Source organism: Rutilus rutilus (assembly GCF_951802725.1).
Source record: "Rutilus rutilus genome assembly, chromosome: 16".
Classification (NCBI taxonomy): domain Eukaryota; kingdom Metazoa; phylum Chordata; class Actinopteri; order Cypriniformes; family Leuciscidae; genus Rutilus; species Rutilus rutilus.
This window is the reverse complement of record NC_140224.1, coordinates 20,466,911-20,485,683: the sequence shown is the minus strand read 5'-3', so window position 1 is coordinate 20,485,683 and position 18,773 is coordinate 20,466,911. Positions and strand designations below refer to the sequence as shown.

Sequence of the window (18,773 nt, the reverse complement as noted above, 5' to 3'; positions counted from 1 at the left end):
TCAGGAAAATCCCATCTCGCGAGAATATGGGTTCTTCAGGAGACAGTTTTTTTCCTATAGTCTTGTTTTTGTTTTTATTTTGTTCACCGTTGAAACGTCGATAATTTGACGTCTACTTGCGAGTTAACATATTTTACACAAGTCAGTCTGATTTATCAGAAGAGCTAGAACGTAAATACGGAAGTTGATATCTTTTGTTCGCAGATCTTTTTATCGCCAGAGATGGGAATGTTTCCATAGCGGAGGGAGAAAACGGTTTCCAGCTAACTGTCCAAAATAAACCTTCTTTTATCTTCATATAGCAGTCTTCAACAGCCATTTACACTTAAACATGGGTTCAATACTGAGTCGAAGGATTGCTGGAGTTGAAGACATCGATATTCAAGCCAATTCAGCGTACAGATATCCCCCAAAATCAGGTAAAATGTCACTTAAGTAAAATGTTAACAGACGTTAGCTTCATTACAAAGTGTAATATGGGTTGTATCTTACTATTCTTGTTGTCACTCATAGACCTACCTATTCTTTATGTTTGTTACATTTTGTACTTTTACATCTCCAAAATGTGTTATTTTCTGTATGTCTCATGTTTTCTACTTTTGAAATCTACTTTGGCAGTGTTTGACTATTATCTAATGTGTGTAGAGAAAATATACTAATTTAATTTAATGTCAACTCTTTCTAGTGGCCACATCCATCCTAGATAATAATCTCCTTAATGTCTTTATTGCAGGAAATTATTTCACCAGTCATTTTTTCATGGGTGGAGAAAAGTTTGACACACCCCATCCAGAGGGATATCTTTTTGGGGAAAATATGGATTTGAATTTCCTTGGCAACAGACCTGTGCAGGTGACCAAATGAAACTTCCGCCTAAAACTTTCAAGAGTCTGACAATTTGTCATCCTCACACATAGGTTTTTGTCCTATTTTCCACAGTTTCCCTATGTGACGCCAGCACCACATGAGCCTGTCAAGACGCTGAGGAGTTTGGTGAACATCAGGAAGGATTCTTTACGTCTTGTCAGGTTAATTGTGAATATATTCATGGCTTTAAGGGGTTGCTGATGACGTCACAATGTAGACTATTTGCTGAAATAAGAGAGCCGTGACAACAAACTTTTGCTTTTCAAATTTTGCAGGTATAAGGATGATTCTGACAGCACACCAGAGGACATAGGCGATCCCAAGGTCCTTTACAGTGTTGAATTCTGCTTTGATACTGATGCCAGAGTGGCTATTACATTATACTGTCAAGCCTTTGAGGAGTTTGCCAATGGGATGGCAATGTAAGTTTCCACTGAGTAGTACATTGTGTAAAGTTTCTGCAGAATGATGCTAAATCAGCGAGTCTGTTGTGCTCACTTTTGTAGCTAAGTGAATTTCTTACAGGGAAAAAAAATTAGATGATATGTAGAAACTTGAGTGTCTTGTGTGATTGATAGCCTCAGTTGCTTTAAAGTCCCATTTAAGCCATTTGATCCCAAAGAAACATTGCCTAACCCATTGGCATCTAGACAGCAGCTTTCTTGAAAACAGTGGCACTTGGTCTAAATTCAAAATCGTTTGACCAATCTTTTTCTCCTTGGTCTAAATACAAAAGATTAACCCATACGCTGTTAACACCTTTGGCTAAAAATGACCAGCCTTTTAAAAATTGCTTGTAAGTCGCTCATTATGCTATATTATCACCAAATATTGCATTATTCAAAAAAAAATCGTTTTGTCAACTTATTTTCTTTCAATAAGAACATGTTTTGTATTTATTTTTTAAACTGACTGATTGCAGGCTTCATTGATCTGAGGATAAAGTTAATCTCTGTGAAAAAAAAAAAAAAAGCCTGTAACACTCAAAATTGTTTGTTTGTTTGTTTACATGAACGTGTGTGTGTGTGTGCAAAAATAAAAGTACAAAAATTATCCAAACATTTTGGGAAGTAGTTATACCCTGTGTGAGCGAAGTCAGTACATTTTAATCCAATGCGATAACATTAACATTCTCGGGAAAAATAAATAAAACCATCTCTGGGTCTCTCATCTCTGAAAACAACATAAGTTTACATTGGTCACCATGTTTGAAATGTACATTACTAGTACCTGATACCCTCAGTTATGCTCAGACTTGTTGGTGATAATCACTACAATTTTCTTTTTAAAGATACAGCCCCAAGAGCCCTTCAATGGTGTCTGAGACGGTCCATTATAAGAGAGGGATTAATCAGCAATTTTGTCTGCCATCCTTCAAGATTGATTTCACCAAATGGAAGCCTGAAGAGGTGATTGTTTTTGTAGAGACTCATTTGCATCAGTACCATCTCATCAAGGCCTTTCTGCTGTATTGATTTGAAAAGAACTATGTTTTAAAAAAAACAAAACAATTGTGAATAGTTAGGTGTGTCATGAATTTTTAGAATTAAACATTCATATTTATCTGTAGCTGAACTTTGATCTGGACAAAGGCGTTTTCCCTTTGGTGATCCAAGCAATAGTGGATGATGGAGATGGTTGGTGAAAAATGTTGATCATAAAATAAAATCAGTTATAATTATGTAATATCATTACTCACTGTTGTCTCTCATTTTATTTTCTGTTACAGATGTTACCGGACATGCACATGTTCTTTTGGCAGCTTTTGAAAGGGTGTGTATTTCTTGGGATTTGTTTTCTGCTCAAGAATGTCAGCTGATCTGAAAGCATTCGGTCATGTTTTATAATATTGAGTAAGTCATTAACCAGGCAGACTTTTATGGAGTCGGTTTGAGATTCATGAATCTCAACCCTGGACACATGGAATTTAAAAATTGTGATTCTTCTTCAGGCCTGGAAAAAGTCATGTAAATTTATAAAATCTTGAAAGTCATGGTCAAAAGATAATTGATCAAAAGGAGTTGTGGAACCCTGGAAAATGCTTTGTAGCCAGTGTAGAAAATAAAAGTAGACTGAATCAACATAATTTATTTAGATTTATTGCATAGAACAAAAGTCCACATAGTACATCATACAAAGTTTCAGACATTTTTATTAACACAGAATAGTCAGACTAAAATATAAAGAGCTGTTTAAAAGTAGTGCATTCATCTGTCTTCACAGATTTAAGAACTATTAACTTCATTCGAAGAGATTTGATTCAACTTTGCTCAATTTTAATCACTTTGCTGATGTAAATATGATGTTAAATGTTGTCTAAGGTGAAAAACGTTGTTTTTCCGAACAGTACTAATATTATTAATGGAAATATGCACATATTTCTCAATTAGCCATCTCCCAATAAGATAAGATAAAAGGTTAATTTTGATCTCTCACTCTCTTGGTGCACAACTTTTGTTTTCTTCTTCTTCTTTTTTTATTACCTTGCCAGCTTGTTCTGTTGTTTTTATTATACTAATACTATATGTATTCCCTCATTTACAGCATGTTGATGGCAGTTTCTCAGTGAAGCCTTTGAAACAGAAGCAAATCGTAAGTATTTTGGCAGCTCATATTTCTAATTATTAAATGTAAGGGTGTGATATTTGTGCCTTGTAGCTACAGAACAATCTCACTTTCCAATATGTCTGTGTTTGTGGCTGTATGATTGTGCTTTTTAATTGGATCCCTCATTAAGCAGACAGATTGAAAGCTTGAATTCATTTACTCATTCATTCTTATCCACGCCACATATGTGGAAGCAGTAATCAGGCCATGTCACTTCATGAAAAAGATAATGATCATTTTGATCGGTGATGTGGTGTTTCCCCAGCCAGTAATCTGCATTTCACTTGCGTATCGCATGCTCATCTTTTAGGTGGACCGTGTGAGCTATCTGCTGCAGGAGATTTATGGCATTGAAAACCGGAACAATCTGGAGACAAAGGTAAATCATGTCACTACGTCAGAGAATTTAGGGCAAATGAGATGATGTGCCTGACTGGTTCCTGGTAATACAATATCCATCCTGCCATTTCCTGTGTCTGATTTCATGTACTATTTTACTATGTTTTCTTTGTCTCCTCTCTTCAGTCCACAGAGGATGAGAACAGTGACAACAGCAGTGAGTGTGTGGTTTGTTTATCAGACCTGCGTGACACACTGATTCTCCCTTGCAGGCACCTGTGTCTGTGCAATGCCTGTGCTGACACACTGCGTTACCAGGCCAACAACTGCCCTATCTGCAGACTGCGTAAGTGCTCATTAATCAATGCCTGAGCTTTCTTTTAATGCTCCCCCATTATTATTCAGATTTGTTCCACTAAATGAGTCGAACCTTTAAAGTGGGTATGGCCATAAAGATAAAAGGCTGAGTGATTATTTTTTTTTTTTTAATCTGATATGGACTGATTTACCATTGTGCCTTTATTCCCCTTTTCATTGTTCTTTTTAGAGATGAATAGTCAGTCCCTAGTGCATCATTGATCTCGCATGCAGTGCAGATCATATGACTGTAGAAGAACAGTGCCATCTGCTGGGGTTGTCATGTAATAATGATTATTAGGTTTAGTATTATGGGGCTTTTCTTATGTGAAGTTATAGAGTGAGGAAAAGTAAAAAACACATATCCTTGCTATATAATTTAAGCAGAAACATGCTAATAAGAAACTATATATAACAGGACTGCTGTGTCTTGGTCAAGCTTTTGTGTACTTGTGTAAAGGATGTTGCTGCTCTATAGAGCTTCTGGACTGAGAGAATGTGCAGTGATTTTGCTTTAACAGTAAGACCAGCTGTGCAAATATTTACCCCCTTTTTGTAGCCAAATGAATCCGGTGACACTTAAGCATGTCTATGTGAAGATGCAGCACCTGTGTTTGTTTATGCACACTGCATTTGTGTCATTTTTCCCCCCACATGACCGTCCTTTCTGCTGTCACTGCCCCAGCATTCAGAGCCCTGCTCCAGATCCGAGCCGTGAGGAAGAAAACAGCCGCCGCTCTTTCCCCGGTTTCCTTTAGCCCAGTGCTGTCCCAAAGCTCTGACCATACTGAGCATTCGGTAAAATTCACAATCATATTTCATCCTGTTCTCAAATTATTAATACTTGATGGATCCATTTTAACTGCGTTACTACAGAAGTATTGATTTTGTCCAGTGGAATTTTGCTTCGCATTTGACTCCAGTACAGGTGTTTTAGGTTTCAGTGGCACATAAACCAGTATATTGGACACATTTGGTTTCCATTTTCTTGGCATATGGCGACACTTAAACCACCGTTCAAATGTTTGGGGTCGGTAAGATTTAAAAAAAATGTTTTTAAAAGAAGTCTCTTATGCTCACCAGGTCTGCATTTATTTGATCAAATATACAGGAAAAACAGTTATATTGTGAAATGTTATTATCATTTAAAATAACTGTTTACTGTTTTAATATATTTTTTAAATGTAATTTATTACTGAATTTTCAGCATAATCACTCCAGTCTTCAGTCACATGATCCTTCAGAAATCATTCTAATATGCTGATTTGCTGCTCAAAAACACTTATCAGTGTTGGAAACATTTGTGCTGCTTAATATTTTTGTGCTTTTTCAGGATTCTTTGATTAATAGAAAGTACAACAGCATTAATTTGAAATAAAAATAAAATAAAATAGTCTTTACTGTCACTATTGATCAACTTAATGTACAATTTATATAATAAAAGTATTCATTTCTTAAATAAAATAAAAACTTACTGACCCCAAGCTGGTAGGTGAGGTGTATGTTGCCAGACAAACTTCACTCTTAAAAAAACAAAAGCACTAAATCGTTTGAATTATGTATGGAAATAAGTCTGAAGTTTACTTTCTTATTGAATCTCAGAATGCCGACAACATCCCTCCCGGCTATGAGCCCATCTCCCTGCTTGAAGCCCTGAATGGGGTGCAACCCATGTCCCCTTCAATCCCATCAGCACCTCTCTATGAGGAGATCCAATTTTCGGGGGAGATGGGAGATCCCCTCAACCTGACTGGGCGGCAGCAAAACGCAGATCCCGCATCAATGAAGGGCAAAGGTAGCAAGTCACCAGACGGGTAAGTCACTATTGTGAAAATACTCTCTGAAAATGCTCAAGTAATGTTTTTTTTTATTTTTTTCTAGTGATACTGTATGTTTGATGTTTCCAGGTCTACACGTTCTCCCTCGTCCCCCATACAGGAGGAGGAAGATGAGGAGAGAATGTCAGAACTCTCTGATACCCAGCCTCAGTCTGTTCTGCCTTGCAGTCTCAGTCCCACTGAGGTCAGACACTATCACTTCCTTACCTGCATTTGTTAAATGATGCCCTCTGACAAGCCAGTAAATGGTAACACTTTATTTTAAGGTGACGTACAGTAGTTAAACGTTACATGAACTAACGTATAGTAAGCAACTAACCCTAAACCAAGCCCTAACCCTATAGTAACCCTACAGTAAGTACATGTAGTTAATTAATATTACTCAGTGCTTTGTAATTACACTATAACAACGTCACCTTAAAATAAAGTGTAAGCCATTGAGCTAATGGCTTTTATTCAATAGGAAAGGCAAAGAGGAACTACTATATTTTACGAACATAGGTTTCATGACCTGTCTGAGGGTCTGTGACATAAACACTGTACAATGGTTTCTTTAAAAATGTATTTCCTGTAAACATTTGTTGCGTATGTGTGTGACTTCAATGAGCTGATCATGGAATGCTGATCATTAGTTTTGCATAGATCTGTTGGTTTTATTTAACTGTTGACATCTGACTGATAAAGAAATGCAAACTAGTGTTGTGTTAGTATATCATTTCCCATAACCTATACAAACTGCTCATTTATTTTATTTCCTAAAAGGCCACAGCAGAGGGTGTGTCCACCAATCCTGGTTTCCCAAATTCAGGTAAGCAAACTCGATGTGCAAATCTGTATTAAAATGAAGCATTTCATGTCAGTACTGCAAGCTCTCAAATAACATGGGCAACGGTAATGCGGCAATACAAATAAAATATATAATATAATATATACTGTATGATATAAAATGTATAATATGAACATTCTGACTGAAGCTTGTCAGGCTTTGGTGTTGGAGAAGAAACCATCTTAATCATGTCATGCTGGCAGGTTCAGACAGCAGATCACTTGGGGTGTCTGTGAGTGAAATTCTACAGGACTGCCACAGTGAGCGCAGCAGCCTGAGCCGGACAGAAAGTGACCCCTCAGCAGATCTGGCCCTGCCTGGTGAGCCACTAACACACACTCCGTACTCCACAATCCTCACTGACACTCTGAGTTAGTCTGCCAAAACTCATATTATAGGAATAGTTCCTTGAGTCCACTTTCATGCTCTGATAAACCCTTGTAGTGTTGACTTTGAGAAAATGCAAAAGAGCGAAGTTGGAGAAGCAGGTTTTTTTAGCATGCTTGGCAGAACTAATGCTGTGCTGTGTGAACCTTCTCTATTATTGCTGCTGCTTTGCCCAGCAATTTTTACCCAGTAAAGCATCTCTTGAAATGCATTTTTACTGTTCTCTTACAGCAGGGATAGGCAACTCCGGTCCTGGAGGGCCACTGTCCTGCAGAGTTTAGCTTCAGCCCTGATAAAAACTCACCTGCCTGTATCTATCTAGTAATCCTGAAAACACTGATTGCCTTGTTCAGGTGTGTTTAATTAGGGTTGGAGCTAAACTCTGCAGGACAGTGGCCCTCCAGGACCGGAGTTGCCTATCCCTGTCTTACAGTATCTACTTGCCTTCTAACACTAGCAAATTCTCAAGTGAATTACTTAAAGTTCCCCTGTAGTCAATAACTTTATCCCTTAAAAAAAAGAAGTTCTTCATGCCTTGTTAAGATAGCTTAAATGTAACTACACCCCTGCTTCATTTAATATACACGGAACCATGAATATGCTAATTAGCCCCGCCTCCACTCACTCACAGCAACTCAGAGATTCACTTGCTCAACTTACTGAGGTAAACGTTGCACAATGGTATCGCTCTTTTTACAACATCGGACACATAACGGTAATTAATATGATTAGCCTTTTGCTTGACTATGTTATCAAACGGCTAATAATGCGTTGCTAATGTTACTCAAACCATGTTCCCGTTCGCATCTCAGAGTCAGACAGCTGCCTTCTAACCATCAGCATCGTAGAAAAGCTTTGAACATCATAGAACGTCAGTAGAGAAAGGCATATAGTTCATCATATTATCATTAATAAACATCATGTACATAATTCACCTGCTATATTGCTTAATCTACCCGATTTTGTCATATTAACAGAAAAATATACCGGAAATAATTATTTGATCCCCTGCTGATTTTGTAAGTTCGTCCACTTTCAAAGAAATGAAGGGTCTATCATTTGTATGGTAGGTTTATTTGAATGGATAGAGACAGAATATCAACCAAAAAATCCAGAAAAAACACATTATATAAAGGTTATAAATTGATTTAAATTTCAGTGAGTGAAATAAGTATTTGATCTCCAAGCAAAACATGCCTTAGTACTTGTGGAGTACCACTCCTCTTTACAGATACTCTCTAAATCCTTAAGTTTTCTTGGCTGTCGCTTGGTCAAAGTTTCAGTTCCCTCCACAGATTTTCTATAGGATTAAGTTCTGGAGACTGGCTAGGCCACTCCATGACCTTAATGTGCTGCTTCTTGAGCCACTCCTTTGTTGTCTTGGTGGCATGTTCTGGGTCATTGTCATGCTGGAAGACCCATCCACGACCCATCTTCAGTGTTCTGGCTGAGGGAAGGAGGTTCTCGTCCAAGATTTTACGGTACATGGCCCCTGTCCATCAGCCCCTCGATACGGTGAAGTCGTCCTGTACCCTTAGCAGAGAAACAGCCCAAAAGCATAATGTTTCCACCTCCGTGCTTGACTGTAGGGATGGTGTTCTTGGGGTCATAGTCAGCATTTCTCTTCCTCCAAACACGACGAGTTGAGTTGATACCAAAGAGCTTGATTTTGGTCTCATCTGACCACAGCACTTTCTCCCAAGCCTTCTCTAAATCATTAGATGTTCATTGGCAAACTTCAGGCGGGTGCAGGGGGACCAGCATTAACAAGCTCCTCCCGTGTAGTTCTGGGCTTGATCCCTCACCTTTCTCATGATCATCCTTACCTCATGAGGTGAGATCTTGCATGGAGCTACAGACGCTACAAGGGCGTATGATTTTTCATTTAGTATTTCTTCCATTTCTGAATAATCACATCAACAAGTCTCCTTCTACCATAAAAATTATAGACCCTTCATTTCTTTGTAAGTGGGCGAACTTACAAAATCAGCAGGGGATCAAATAATTATTTCCCCCACTGTAGATGTTTTAAAGAGAAAATACTCTGCAGTGATGTTTGTTGACTTATGAATTTGCACATGGTTTGTCTTAAAGCAAATTAAAAACACCACATAGACTGAAATGAAAAATCATTAAAAACTTGATTTTCACCACAGGGGGATTTTAAGATGTACTCAATAGGGTTGTTAATATTTCCTCTGACTATTTGTGATTCTTGATGTAAAATCGTGAAATCTGAAATGTTATCAGTTCTAATAGGTCATTTTAATTTAAAATAAATTGTTTAAAAATGTTTCATACACAAATGTAACTGGAGGGGTAATTAACCACATAATGGAATATTATTTGAAACATAGAACGCAGTGTTTGCATTTTCAATAATAATGAATCATTTTTGTTTATTATTTTAGTATTTGAATTTAATTATTATTAAACCACATTAAGTTAAATAAATGCTTTGAAATTTTCTTCTTAAAGGGTTAGTTCACCCAAAAATGAAAATTCTGTCAGTAATTAGGCTACTCACCCTCATGTTGTTGCAACCCCATAAGACTTTCGTTCATCTTCGGAACAAAAAATTTAGATATTTTTGATGAAATCTGAGAGCTGGCTCACTCCTTCATAGGCTTCATGTAATTTAATTCTGCCGGCCCAGAAAAGTTAGTAAAGACATTTGTTAAAATAGTCCAAGTGGCTCAACCTTAAGTTTATCAAGTGACGAAAATACTTTCTGTGCGCAAAAAACCCCCAAAATAACAACTTTATTCAACTATTCATTTTCTTCTGTGTGTTGATATTGAAAAGTTGTTATTTTCGGGGGTTTTTGCGCACAAAAAGTATTCTCGTCGCTTGATAAACTTAAGGTTGAGCCACTGTAGTCACTTGGACTATATTAACAATGTCTTTACTAACATTTCTGGGATGGCAGATATCGATTACCTAGCAGCCTATGAAGGAGTGAGACAGCTCTCAGATTTCATCAAAAATATCTTAATTTGTGTTCTGAAGATGAACGAAAGTCTTACGGGGTTGGAGCAACATGAGGGTGAGTAATTACTGACAGAATTTTCATTTTTGGGTGAACTAACCCTTTAAGGCATCACTTTTCATGATACCCCTAGTAATTTTACATGTAATGAAGAAGAATATCTCTGGTGCTATGGAAGTCCATTTTTAACACATAAGGAAAAAGCAGCTTTTGTAAATCATAACTATAACATAAACAGTCATAATTATGAAAAAATATCTAAATCATGAAATACTAAGTCATCATTATGAGAAGTTAAAATTAAGTTATGAAATAATGGAAATTATTACTGAAGTTGAAAGGTAAATTGACAGTCAATTATGACAGAAAATTGTCATCACTGACTTTTTATATCATTAATTTAGACTTTCTATCTCATAAATCTCACAATTACTTAGTATCTCATAATTTTGACTTTTCATGTCATAATTATGATTTCCCAAAGCATGATTTCTTTACCCCTTTATGTGGCATAAACGGGCTTCCGTACTTGTACTGTGTGTCTGCATGTCTAATGCTGTGCTGTCTCTTAATTCTCTCTCTTTCTTACTCTAACTCGGCTTTGCTCTTAACACACATAGCGTCTGAGTCATGGTCCACTGCTGTAGAGGAATGTTGACTCTGGTAGGTCATCAATGAATAATTCACTGTTGTTTTCCTTTTTTCTTCTTCTGCCAGTCACTTTGTAAGAGTCAGTTCATAAGTTATTCATAAGTCACATTTAGAAAAGTTTGGACACACCTTTCATACTTTACTTTTACACATTTTAGAATAATAGTAGACTCAATAAAACCATGAAATAGCACACGGATCTATGCGGACATGGTTTTGTAAGGGTGTGTTTACACTTGCCGCAATTGATCTGTTAGTGCGGTTCATTTGACCCCTGAAAAGATGGGTCTCAGTCCAGTTTCAAACAAACTCTAGCGCGGTTCGACTGAAATATGAACAGAACACGGACCAAAGACAGGATGTGATGTCACAAGATGCAACCCTAAAAAAGACAGAATGCTCGACCACACCTGTTTTTTCTCATCATAGTCACAATGTTGCCCATCACAGTTCAGTACAGGCATCAGAACCACGTCTCCTCGCTCCAGATCTTCTTGCAGGAAATCCTACCGCTGGTTTGACCTCTTTATGTTTTCTAAGCTCTTCGTGAGTCCTCAGCTGGTAAAAATACCATCATATGTACGCACATTCATTATCGCATTTAGCCCAGCACATAGCATTGTCTTGGATGTACGTTAAGTTCTGTCGTAAAATATACATCATAAAAGCCATTTTATTTTTGTTCATTTATTTGTTTTGTATCTTAAGGTTCGGTTAGGTTTCTTTTTTGTTCCGGATCAAGAGAACCGAACTACAAGTGTGAACACACCCTAAGTGTCCATCTATTAAACACACTTCTACACGATCTGGCCCAACTCATCCCTTTTAAATCAGTTGTAATTAAAGTTGTAAAGGACTCATTTGTACCTATAAAACTAATTTCAACCATAACCTTTTGATTTTGAAAGTGCTTTTCATGAGAAAAACAAATGTAATCAAGTGTTTCCAAAAGATTCTCTGCTCATTCTCACGCCTCCTGTCTTCACCCTTCCTCAGGGTCATCAGAGTCCATAGAAAGCCTGAAGAGTCAGAGCACCAGCAGCTCCAGTCAGCCTCTGCTCTGCCTCCCCAGCACCCTCCGCATGGAAGATGAGCGTCTCGCTTCATAAACGCCCCCTGCTGTGCCAGTTTCATCAACCCGCTGTCTCTATCTCCTCTACGCTATTCAATCTGTTCCCAATCCAACACGCCAATTCAGACGATTACTTCTAATCGTCACTATCGATTAGATAGACACTATCACTATCAAAGTCTTATGCTGAAGAGTCCAAGACATTTCTCTGTGAAGTAGAAACATTACACAGGAGTTTAACGCACTAGCTTCTAGAAAACTTTATAAAGAAAAGACGTTTATAGGGCCGTCATAGCTTTTGCTGTGAGAGTACAAAACGTTTGAATGGTTCAATTTCCTTTAATGGATACCCAGCTTTCTTGAAGTATGCAGCTTCATGGTGTTTTATGACTGTGTACTTGATACGTTTTTATTGTTTTCTGTAATCAGCAAATGAACACTAAGTGCATCAGATTGCAGTCTGATACTGACGCATAGTATGATCAGTTACCCAGTTGAAGTAATCATCTATGTCTGTATCTTATATATTTGTTTTGTGCCTTACAGTACTGTGTTGGCTGTCCCTTCGTCCTCCCGTTGAAACATACAAAGTGGGAAGCTGTAGCACTTTTTGAAGCTTTAATGAGTAGTTTATAGAGGGATCTGCCATCATTTACAGTGACATATCTGATGCTTTTTAGTGAATTCACTGCTGCTTATCTATGTCAGGCACCTTTAAAAGTTATGTATATTTGTATGTAGTCAAATCGTTTTATCATAAAGTGTTGTGCATTAATACGAGTCACTGTGGTTATTTTTTTCTTCTTCTATTTTTTTCATGATCCTGCTGTTCTGGCACAAACCCTAATTCCAATAGCTACGTCCAAGAAATATTAAAAATGAAGCAAAGCTTAATCACTAATTAGGCAGATAGATAGATGGATGGATAGATAGATGAATTGTAGGGACCATGTTTGGCCAGATGATGGCAGTGTATTCACTATTAGTAATACTCTCGCTCATTTAGTCAGACGAAACGGCATTTAGTGTTGACACCAACATTTTTTAGGTGTATTTATACCCAAATACAGCGCCCAACTTTGTGTAGGCGTGCTGAGAGAACGGTTCTATGACAATGTGGTATGTAAGCTGGACTTTGTGAAGAGAGGGCAGGTCTCAGGCGGGATGAGTGGCGCGCTCCTTTCGTTGCGCGTCACTGTTTTCATCTGTGCGCCTTTCTACTACTCTTGGCGCGCGCGTATAGAATATAACCAACGACTTTTTAACGACTTACCCCTGGCATGGAGAAATGTTAAGAGGAAAATTGAGTTCGCGACAGATAAAAAAAAAGAATAAAGGCGATAATAGTAGATAGAATGCAAAAACAGTTATAAATGTACCAGTTCAGACTGAGGCTACATTTTAATCGAGAGACATTTATCAATTCACAAGGTTTAAAATCACAATGATTTAATAAATGACTATAATTTCAATAAATGATCACCTGTCCTGTCACATTTCGCGCGGATCTGTGGTTGAATACACTCCTCGCGCAGGAACAATGACATGTTCAACTCTGGAGGTCTCAGCCAATCAGAGGGCGTCAACATTTAAAGGGCTATTAAGAATCAGGCAAAACGGCGGAGTGCAAAGCCCGCATCTCATTTCTATCGTATTCATTCGCTTACGAGACACTAAATTTGATCCTACATGGCTTTTTCTAAGACGGGATTGAAATGCTGCTTTTCGCAGTAGATATCAGGACATGTACGATTTTGTGGATGCGTTCGTTTATCTGCTGCACTTGTTGCTCTAAGTCTAAGGCAAACAGACGGAATCTAACGGACTGAGAGATAGGCTATTCATTCACCGCTACAGACCGACGAAGTCTACGTGTTTTCATTTCGCAGGTAGGCATTTCATTTGAGGGATTTAATTGGCCTAACCCTGTGGTGGATTATACCGTTATAAAAAAACAAACACTTTTTGCTGTTACGTTTTTATCAGCCGTTATTTTTGAATTCTCAAGCAACGTGTCTGTGCTTCACAGAAACTGTTTCTTCGAAACACCAAATAAAGTCGCGTCCACTATGCCAGTGTTAATGAGTCCTGAGATGGCGAATAAATTCAAAGAGAGATGGATGATGCTTCATCCGGAGGACCAGGACAATGTCAGCGGCTCTGTTCACTTTGACGACAGTCTCACCAGTCTGCACTGGCTGCAGAACTTCTCCATCCTCAGTGCCAACTTCGAGAGGACTCCCAGCTCCGGCTGCCACCCGCAACACCTCTGCTACCACAAAAACCAGCTGGGGGGCACCGACTCGCCCTCCAGCCCGCCTGCAGGAGATACCGCCGCCACAGGGATGCCACAAACACCTGGGAATCCCACAACGTCCAGCAGCAGTTTGGCGAATTCATACACGCACCAGCAAGCGGGACACTACATAACGGCGCAAACAAATCCTTCGGAGGAGATCGACTACAAAACAAACCGCCACGTGAAGCCACCTTATTCATATGCCACTCTGATTTGCATGGCAATGCAAGCTAGTAACAAAACCAAAATCACCCTGTCAGCCATATACAGCTGGATCACTGAGAATTTCTGCTACTACAGATACGCGGAGCCAAGTTGGCAGGTAATTTCACCGATCGTTCATTTATCTTTGAGAATCACTTGATGTTTTTTTTTCTGCATTGAAATTCAGTATCTTTAGATTTTCACAGGAGAGATAGAAAATTGTCTCCTTTTTGGTGCAACAGGTGCACCTCTTACATTCAGGGGGGTGGGGGGTAGCCTACTATTGAAGTCAATGGGGTCCATCAACTCTTTGGTTACTGACATTCTTCAAAATATCTCCCTTTTGTGTTCAGCAGAGGAAAGAAATTCATACAGGTTTGGAACAACTTGAGGCTGAGTAAAAGATGACTGAATTTTCATTTTTGGGTGAACGGTCCCTTTAACGGTCCCATAACGATTATTTTAGTAGCCTATGAGTGCCATTCTTTGTATTAAAATCTGAAATAATCTTATTCAGACTATTGTTAAATACGATTTTCAGATTTTAACAGACAACAAATCATAAAGTAATTTAATAGCTCCTCTTTAAAGAAGTGTTTACTTTTTAAACTTTTTTGGAATCAAACATAACGGTTCAGTAAGGGAGTCGAATTAATCCACTATAACTGCTCTGACCAATTCATTCAATTTCAAGGATTTTGATTCACTAAAAAGGGCCGACTCTTAATAGTCATTAGCAGGGGAATCAGACTGTAAGTTAGCTCTGTACGTTCGTGATTCACTAAAAAGGAACCAGCTCATAAGATTCATTCGTTTGAAAATCGGACATGTCTAAACTCTGTATGTTTTTGATTCATTAAAAAGTAACGACTCATAAGAGTCATTTGTTAGGGAATCGGAATACACTCAGCTCTGTATTTTTCTGATTCTCACTAAAAAGAACAAGCTCACAAAAGTCATTCTTTTGGTAATCGTCCCTCACGTGCTGTATGATGATATGTGTCTAATACACCCAAAAGGACCAATTCATAAGAGTAATTCGTTCGAGAATCAAATTAACAGTATTAGCTGGTGTCAGTCAACCATAGTCTGTCAATACAGCACTATCAACATTAAACCAAATAGCAAGTAGCCAGACCTGTGCACTCATCTGAGATGTGTTAAGGAAGGGTGACTAATGATGAAAGCTGAGACCACTGTACCCAAAAGCATAGGTTTCCTGAGGCCTTCTTCCATAATGAGGGATCCTTAAGGGAGCCACTGATCATGTGAATCTAGGCGTGCTGCATTACTAGAGAGCCTTATTCACAGCATTTCTTCTCCTGTACACACAATATTCCCCTCCCCCACTTGTCTCTGTCACACACACACACACAGTGAGCCAATGAAACAGGACACCTCTACCTGTTGCACAATGGGATTTTATAGGAGCCTTTTTTACGCGTTGTCTTCTTCTGCCTCTGGAAGTTATTGCATTTATGTTCTACATTCTAATCTAAACCATAATGTTGCTCTATATTCAAACAGCTTAATTTAATTTGCATAAAAATAATGTTTTATAGTGCACATGAAATAATTACCAAAGGATAAAAGCGTGAACTAGGAATAATTATTTAGACGTAGCAAGTCACTTACGTCACGATTCGTTTCAAATCACAATACTGATCTCACAATGCAATATTCTCTCAATACTTTTAACAAAAGAGTTAAAACGGTAGTTTTTCTTTAATTATTACTTCTAAGATATGATTAACAGTAAACAAAGAGCTCAAATTTAATTTGGTATTACATCAGGAATGGACTTGAATAAGTTGGTGTTTGCATTTTTGATGTTCCATTACCAAATCTGATGCTAAATTAAATGTCTAAAACCATATTTATAGATATGGTTGCTATCCATACACATTGGTAACGAATTATAGTTAAACTGTGGTAACCACAAATTAACCATGGTTTTGCTGATCTTACCATAGTTTAACCATGGTATTTGTGGTATTTGTTGGTTATACAAATGGTAATCAATTAGCCCCAAAAAATAAATAACATGGTTACTACTTTTACTATAATAAAGCCATGATTAATTTTCACAAGGGATTGTTGCAATTCTTTTATTGCGATATATCTGTGACATGATGTATTGTTAAACCTATAAATAAATATTAAAACTTGCTGATTTTTCTCCTTTCTTTCAGAATTCAATCCGCCATAACTTGTCCCTAAACAAGTGCTTCATGAAAGTGCCCAGGCAGAAAGACGAGCCAGGAAAAGGAGGCTTTTGGCAAATCGACCCACAGTACGCTGACATGTTTGTCAATGGCGTTTTCAAACGGCGGCGAATGCCTGCCACAAACTTCAATACCCAGAGACAGAGCAAAATGTTATCCTCCCCCAGCTCCTCGTACGGCTCTCAGTGCAACCAGACTGGCCAACAAATGGGAATGGGCCACTTCCAAGGACCTGTCCCGGGAAACAAACGCAAGCAAGTCTTCTCCAAACGAGGCAGCAAGCTGGCCAGAGTCTCCAAAAGCCCTCTGTTAACCGCCGACATCAAAACTTCAGACATACTGAGAGGAGATTTTGACCTGGCGTCTGTTTTCGACGACGTGCTTAGTGGGAATGACAGCACGTTTGAAGATTTGGATATCAACACAGCGCTGAGCTCTCTGGGGTGCGAGATGGAGCTATCTTCACAGAACCAGCACGGGTCTGTTTACAGCAATGAGGACGAGCAGGCTTGTGCTTACCTAGAGGCGAACGGCATGATGGGATGCAACATGGAGGACTTTCACCAACAGCACCAGCAGCCAGTACAGGTCCATCCGCAATATTATGAGGGAATGTTCTCAGATCAGGTTCACCAGCATCAGCAGCACCCCTGGGAGATTAAAGAGGAAGTCCAAGTCATCCCAGTTTCCCTGGATCATGGCTATGGGCTTTGTGAGGGATTCTTCTCTGAGATGCAACTCTGGGAAAGAGCAGAGTCATATCTGTGAACATGTCTTTGCTGGTCTGAAGACCTACTGACTTTTGTTTTGCTACATTAGCATAATGAATTACTGAGGATGTGGAAGGTTATATGTAATTGTTTCCTTGTACTTCTTTTGCATTTTTAAGACCCTATTCTGATTCATTTATAATTACCCTTGATTTTTGAATTCTTTTTTTTTTTTTGATGATTAAATATTGCTGTGGGACAAATAGTTATTTAGGATAGTGGCATTTTGTTCCTGTATTGATTAATCAGTCTAATATATTCATTTTAGTTTACTTGATATTTTAGGCAATGTTATGCTTTATATTAGTCTAACAGAAAATACAAATACATATAAATCACATATTTGTGGGAAAAGGGATGCAACCAGCCAAAGTGCTTCGCAAAATCATTTCCAGAGAGGAAAAAAAGGCACAAGCACTTTGAAACATTAGCTCAGTCTGTTGCCCAGTGACTTAGCCTCATAATTTATTTTCTCTCTTTTATGCTGATATTCTACAAAAGTACAAATTGTCCCACAAAAGCTCTTCAATGTTTCAGAATGTAATGTAATTAGTCTAAGATTTACTATGAATTGTGGGTGGCAATCTCACGAGGCAATGACTGTTCTAGAAGTGTACTTGTATCGATTCTTTGAGAAATGGACTAAAACATGCAACGTGAAACAAAATATATTCTGTTCTTGAATAAAAAGATCAATCTGCTATTGATTTTTGTATATTACATGTGAGTTATTTATATACAATTAATAATACATGCATATTGTTTCTTTAGCATTCATGTGTGCATTTTTCAAGTTAGAATAACTATTTCATTCAAAATTCCATATACAAATAAGTTAGTGATCTACAGTATAAAGCCATTTATGAAAACAATAAGCATTCTCTATGTTCAAACTTATTTCCAGTCATTGATACTTATATTGAAAATTCTACCTTATAAATTGATACATTTCTCAGAATTATTTGATAAATATAACTGCTAAAGTTTTTAGTTTACATTTAGTACTTTACAGACATGTTTGTGTTCTATTATGATTTAGCCGATCCATTTCAAGGTAAAGATTTCCTAATGATTTCCCATTGACTTGCTGGATATTATTGTATTCAGACTGTATTTTGATTCTGGTTTTTACTCATATTTTACTAAAAATGTCTAATTAAAAACTGCTTTCACACCACGTACAGTGGGTACGGAAAGTATTCAGACCCCCTTAAATTTTTCACTCTTTGTTATATTGCAGCCATTTGCTAAAATCATTTAAGTTAATTTCCCCCCCTCATTATTGTACACACAGAACCCCATATTGACAGAAAAACACAGAATTGTTGAAATTTTTGCACAT

General features: G+C 37.9%; 2 protein-coding genes across 4 annotated transcripts; both read left to right on the top strand.

The window, feature by feature from the left end:
- The first annotated feature begins 8 nt into the window (after positions 1-8).
- mgrn1a (mahogunin, ring finger 1a) lies at positions 9-12,708 on the top strand. 2 transcript variants are annotated; one of them, XM_084434526.1, is made up of 17 exons: positions 9-419; positions 734-852; positions 940-1,028; positions 1,143-1,289; positions 2,159-2,276; positions 2,438-2,504; positions 2,597-2,640; positions 3,412-3,459; positions 3,785-3,853; positions 4,000-4,159; positions 4,856-4,968; positions 5,773-5,984; positions 6,078-6,192; positions 6,771-6,816; positions 7,038-7,154; positions 10,831-10,873; positions 11,858-12,708. In XM_084434526.1, the coding sequence occupies exons 1-16, from the start codon at positions 332-334 to the stop codon at positions 10,866-10,868; spliced, it is 1,590 nt and encodes a 529-aa protein (XP_084290652.1). In that variant the 5' UTR covers positions 9-331; the 3' UTR covers positions 10,869-10,873; positions 11,858-12,708. The 2 variants fall into 2 exon arrangements, with proteins under 2 accessions (XP_084290652.1, XP_084290651.1); XM_084434525.1 differs by lacking the exon at positions 10,831-10,873 and having other exon boundaries at positions 14-419.
- Positions 12,709-13,605: 897 nt separating this feature from the next.
- Positions 13,606-18,078, top strand: foxj1b (forkhead box J1b). Of its 2 annotated transcripts, XM_084433518.1 has the most exons (3): positions 13,606-13,822; positions 13,963-14,554; positions 16,629-18,078. In XM_084433518.1, the coding sequence occupies exons 2-3, from the start codon at positions 14,003-14,005 to the stop codon at positions 17,427-17,429; spliced, it is 1,353 nt and encodes a 450-aa protein (XP_084289644.1). In that variant the 5' UTR covers positions 13,606-13,822; positions 13,963-14,002; the 3' UTR covers positions 17,430-18,078. The 2 variants fall into 2 exon arrangements, with proteins under 2 accessions (XP_084289644.1, XP_084289643.1); XM_084433517.1 differs by having other exon boundaries at positions 13,606-14,554.
- The last annotated feature ends 695 nt before the right edge of the window (positions 18,079-18,773 follow it).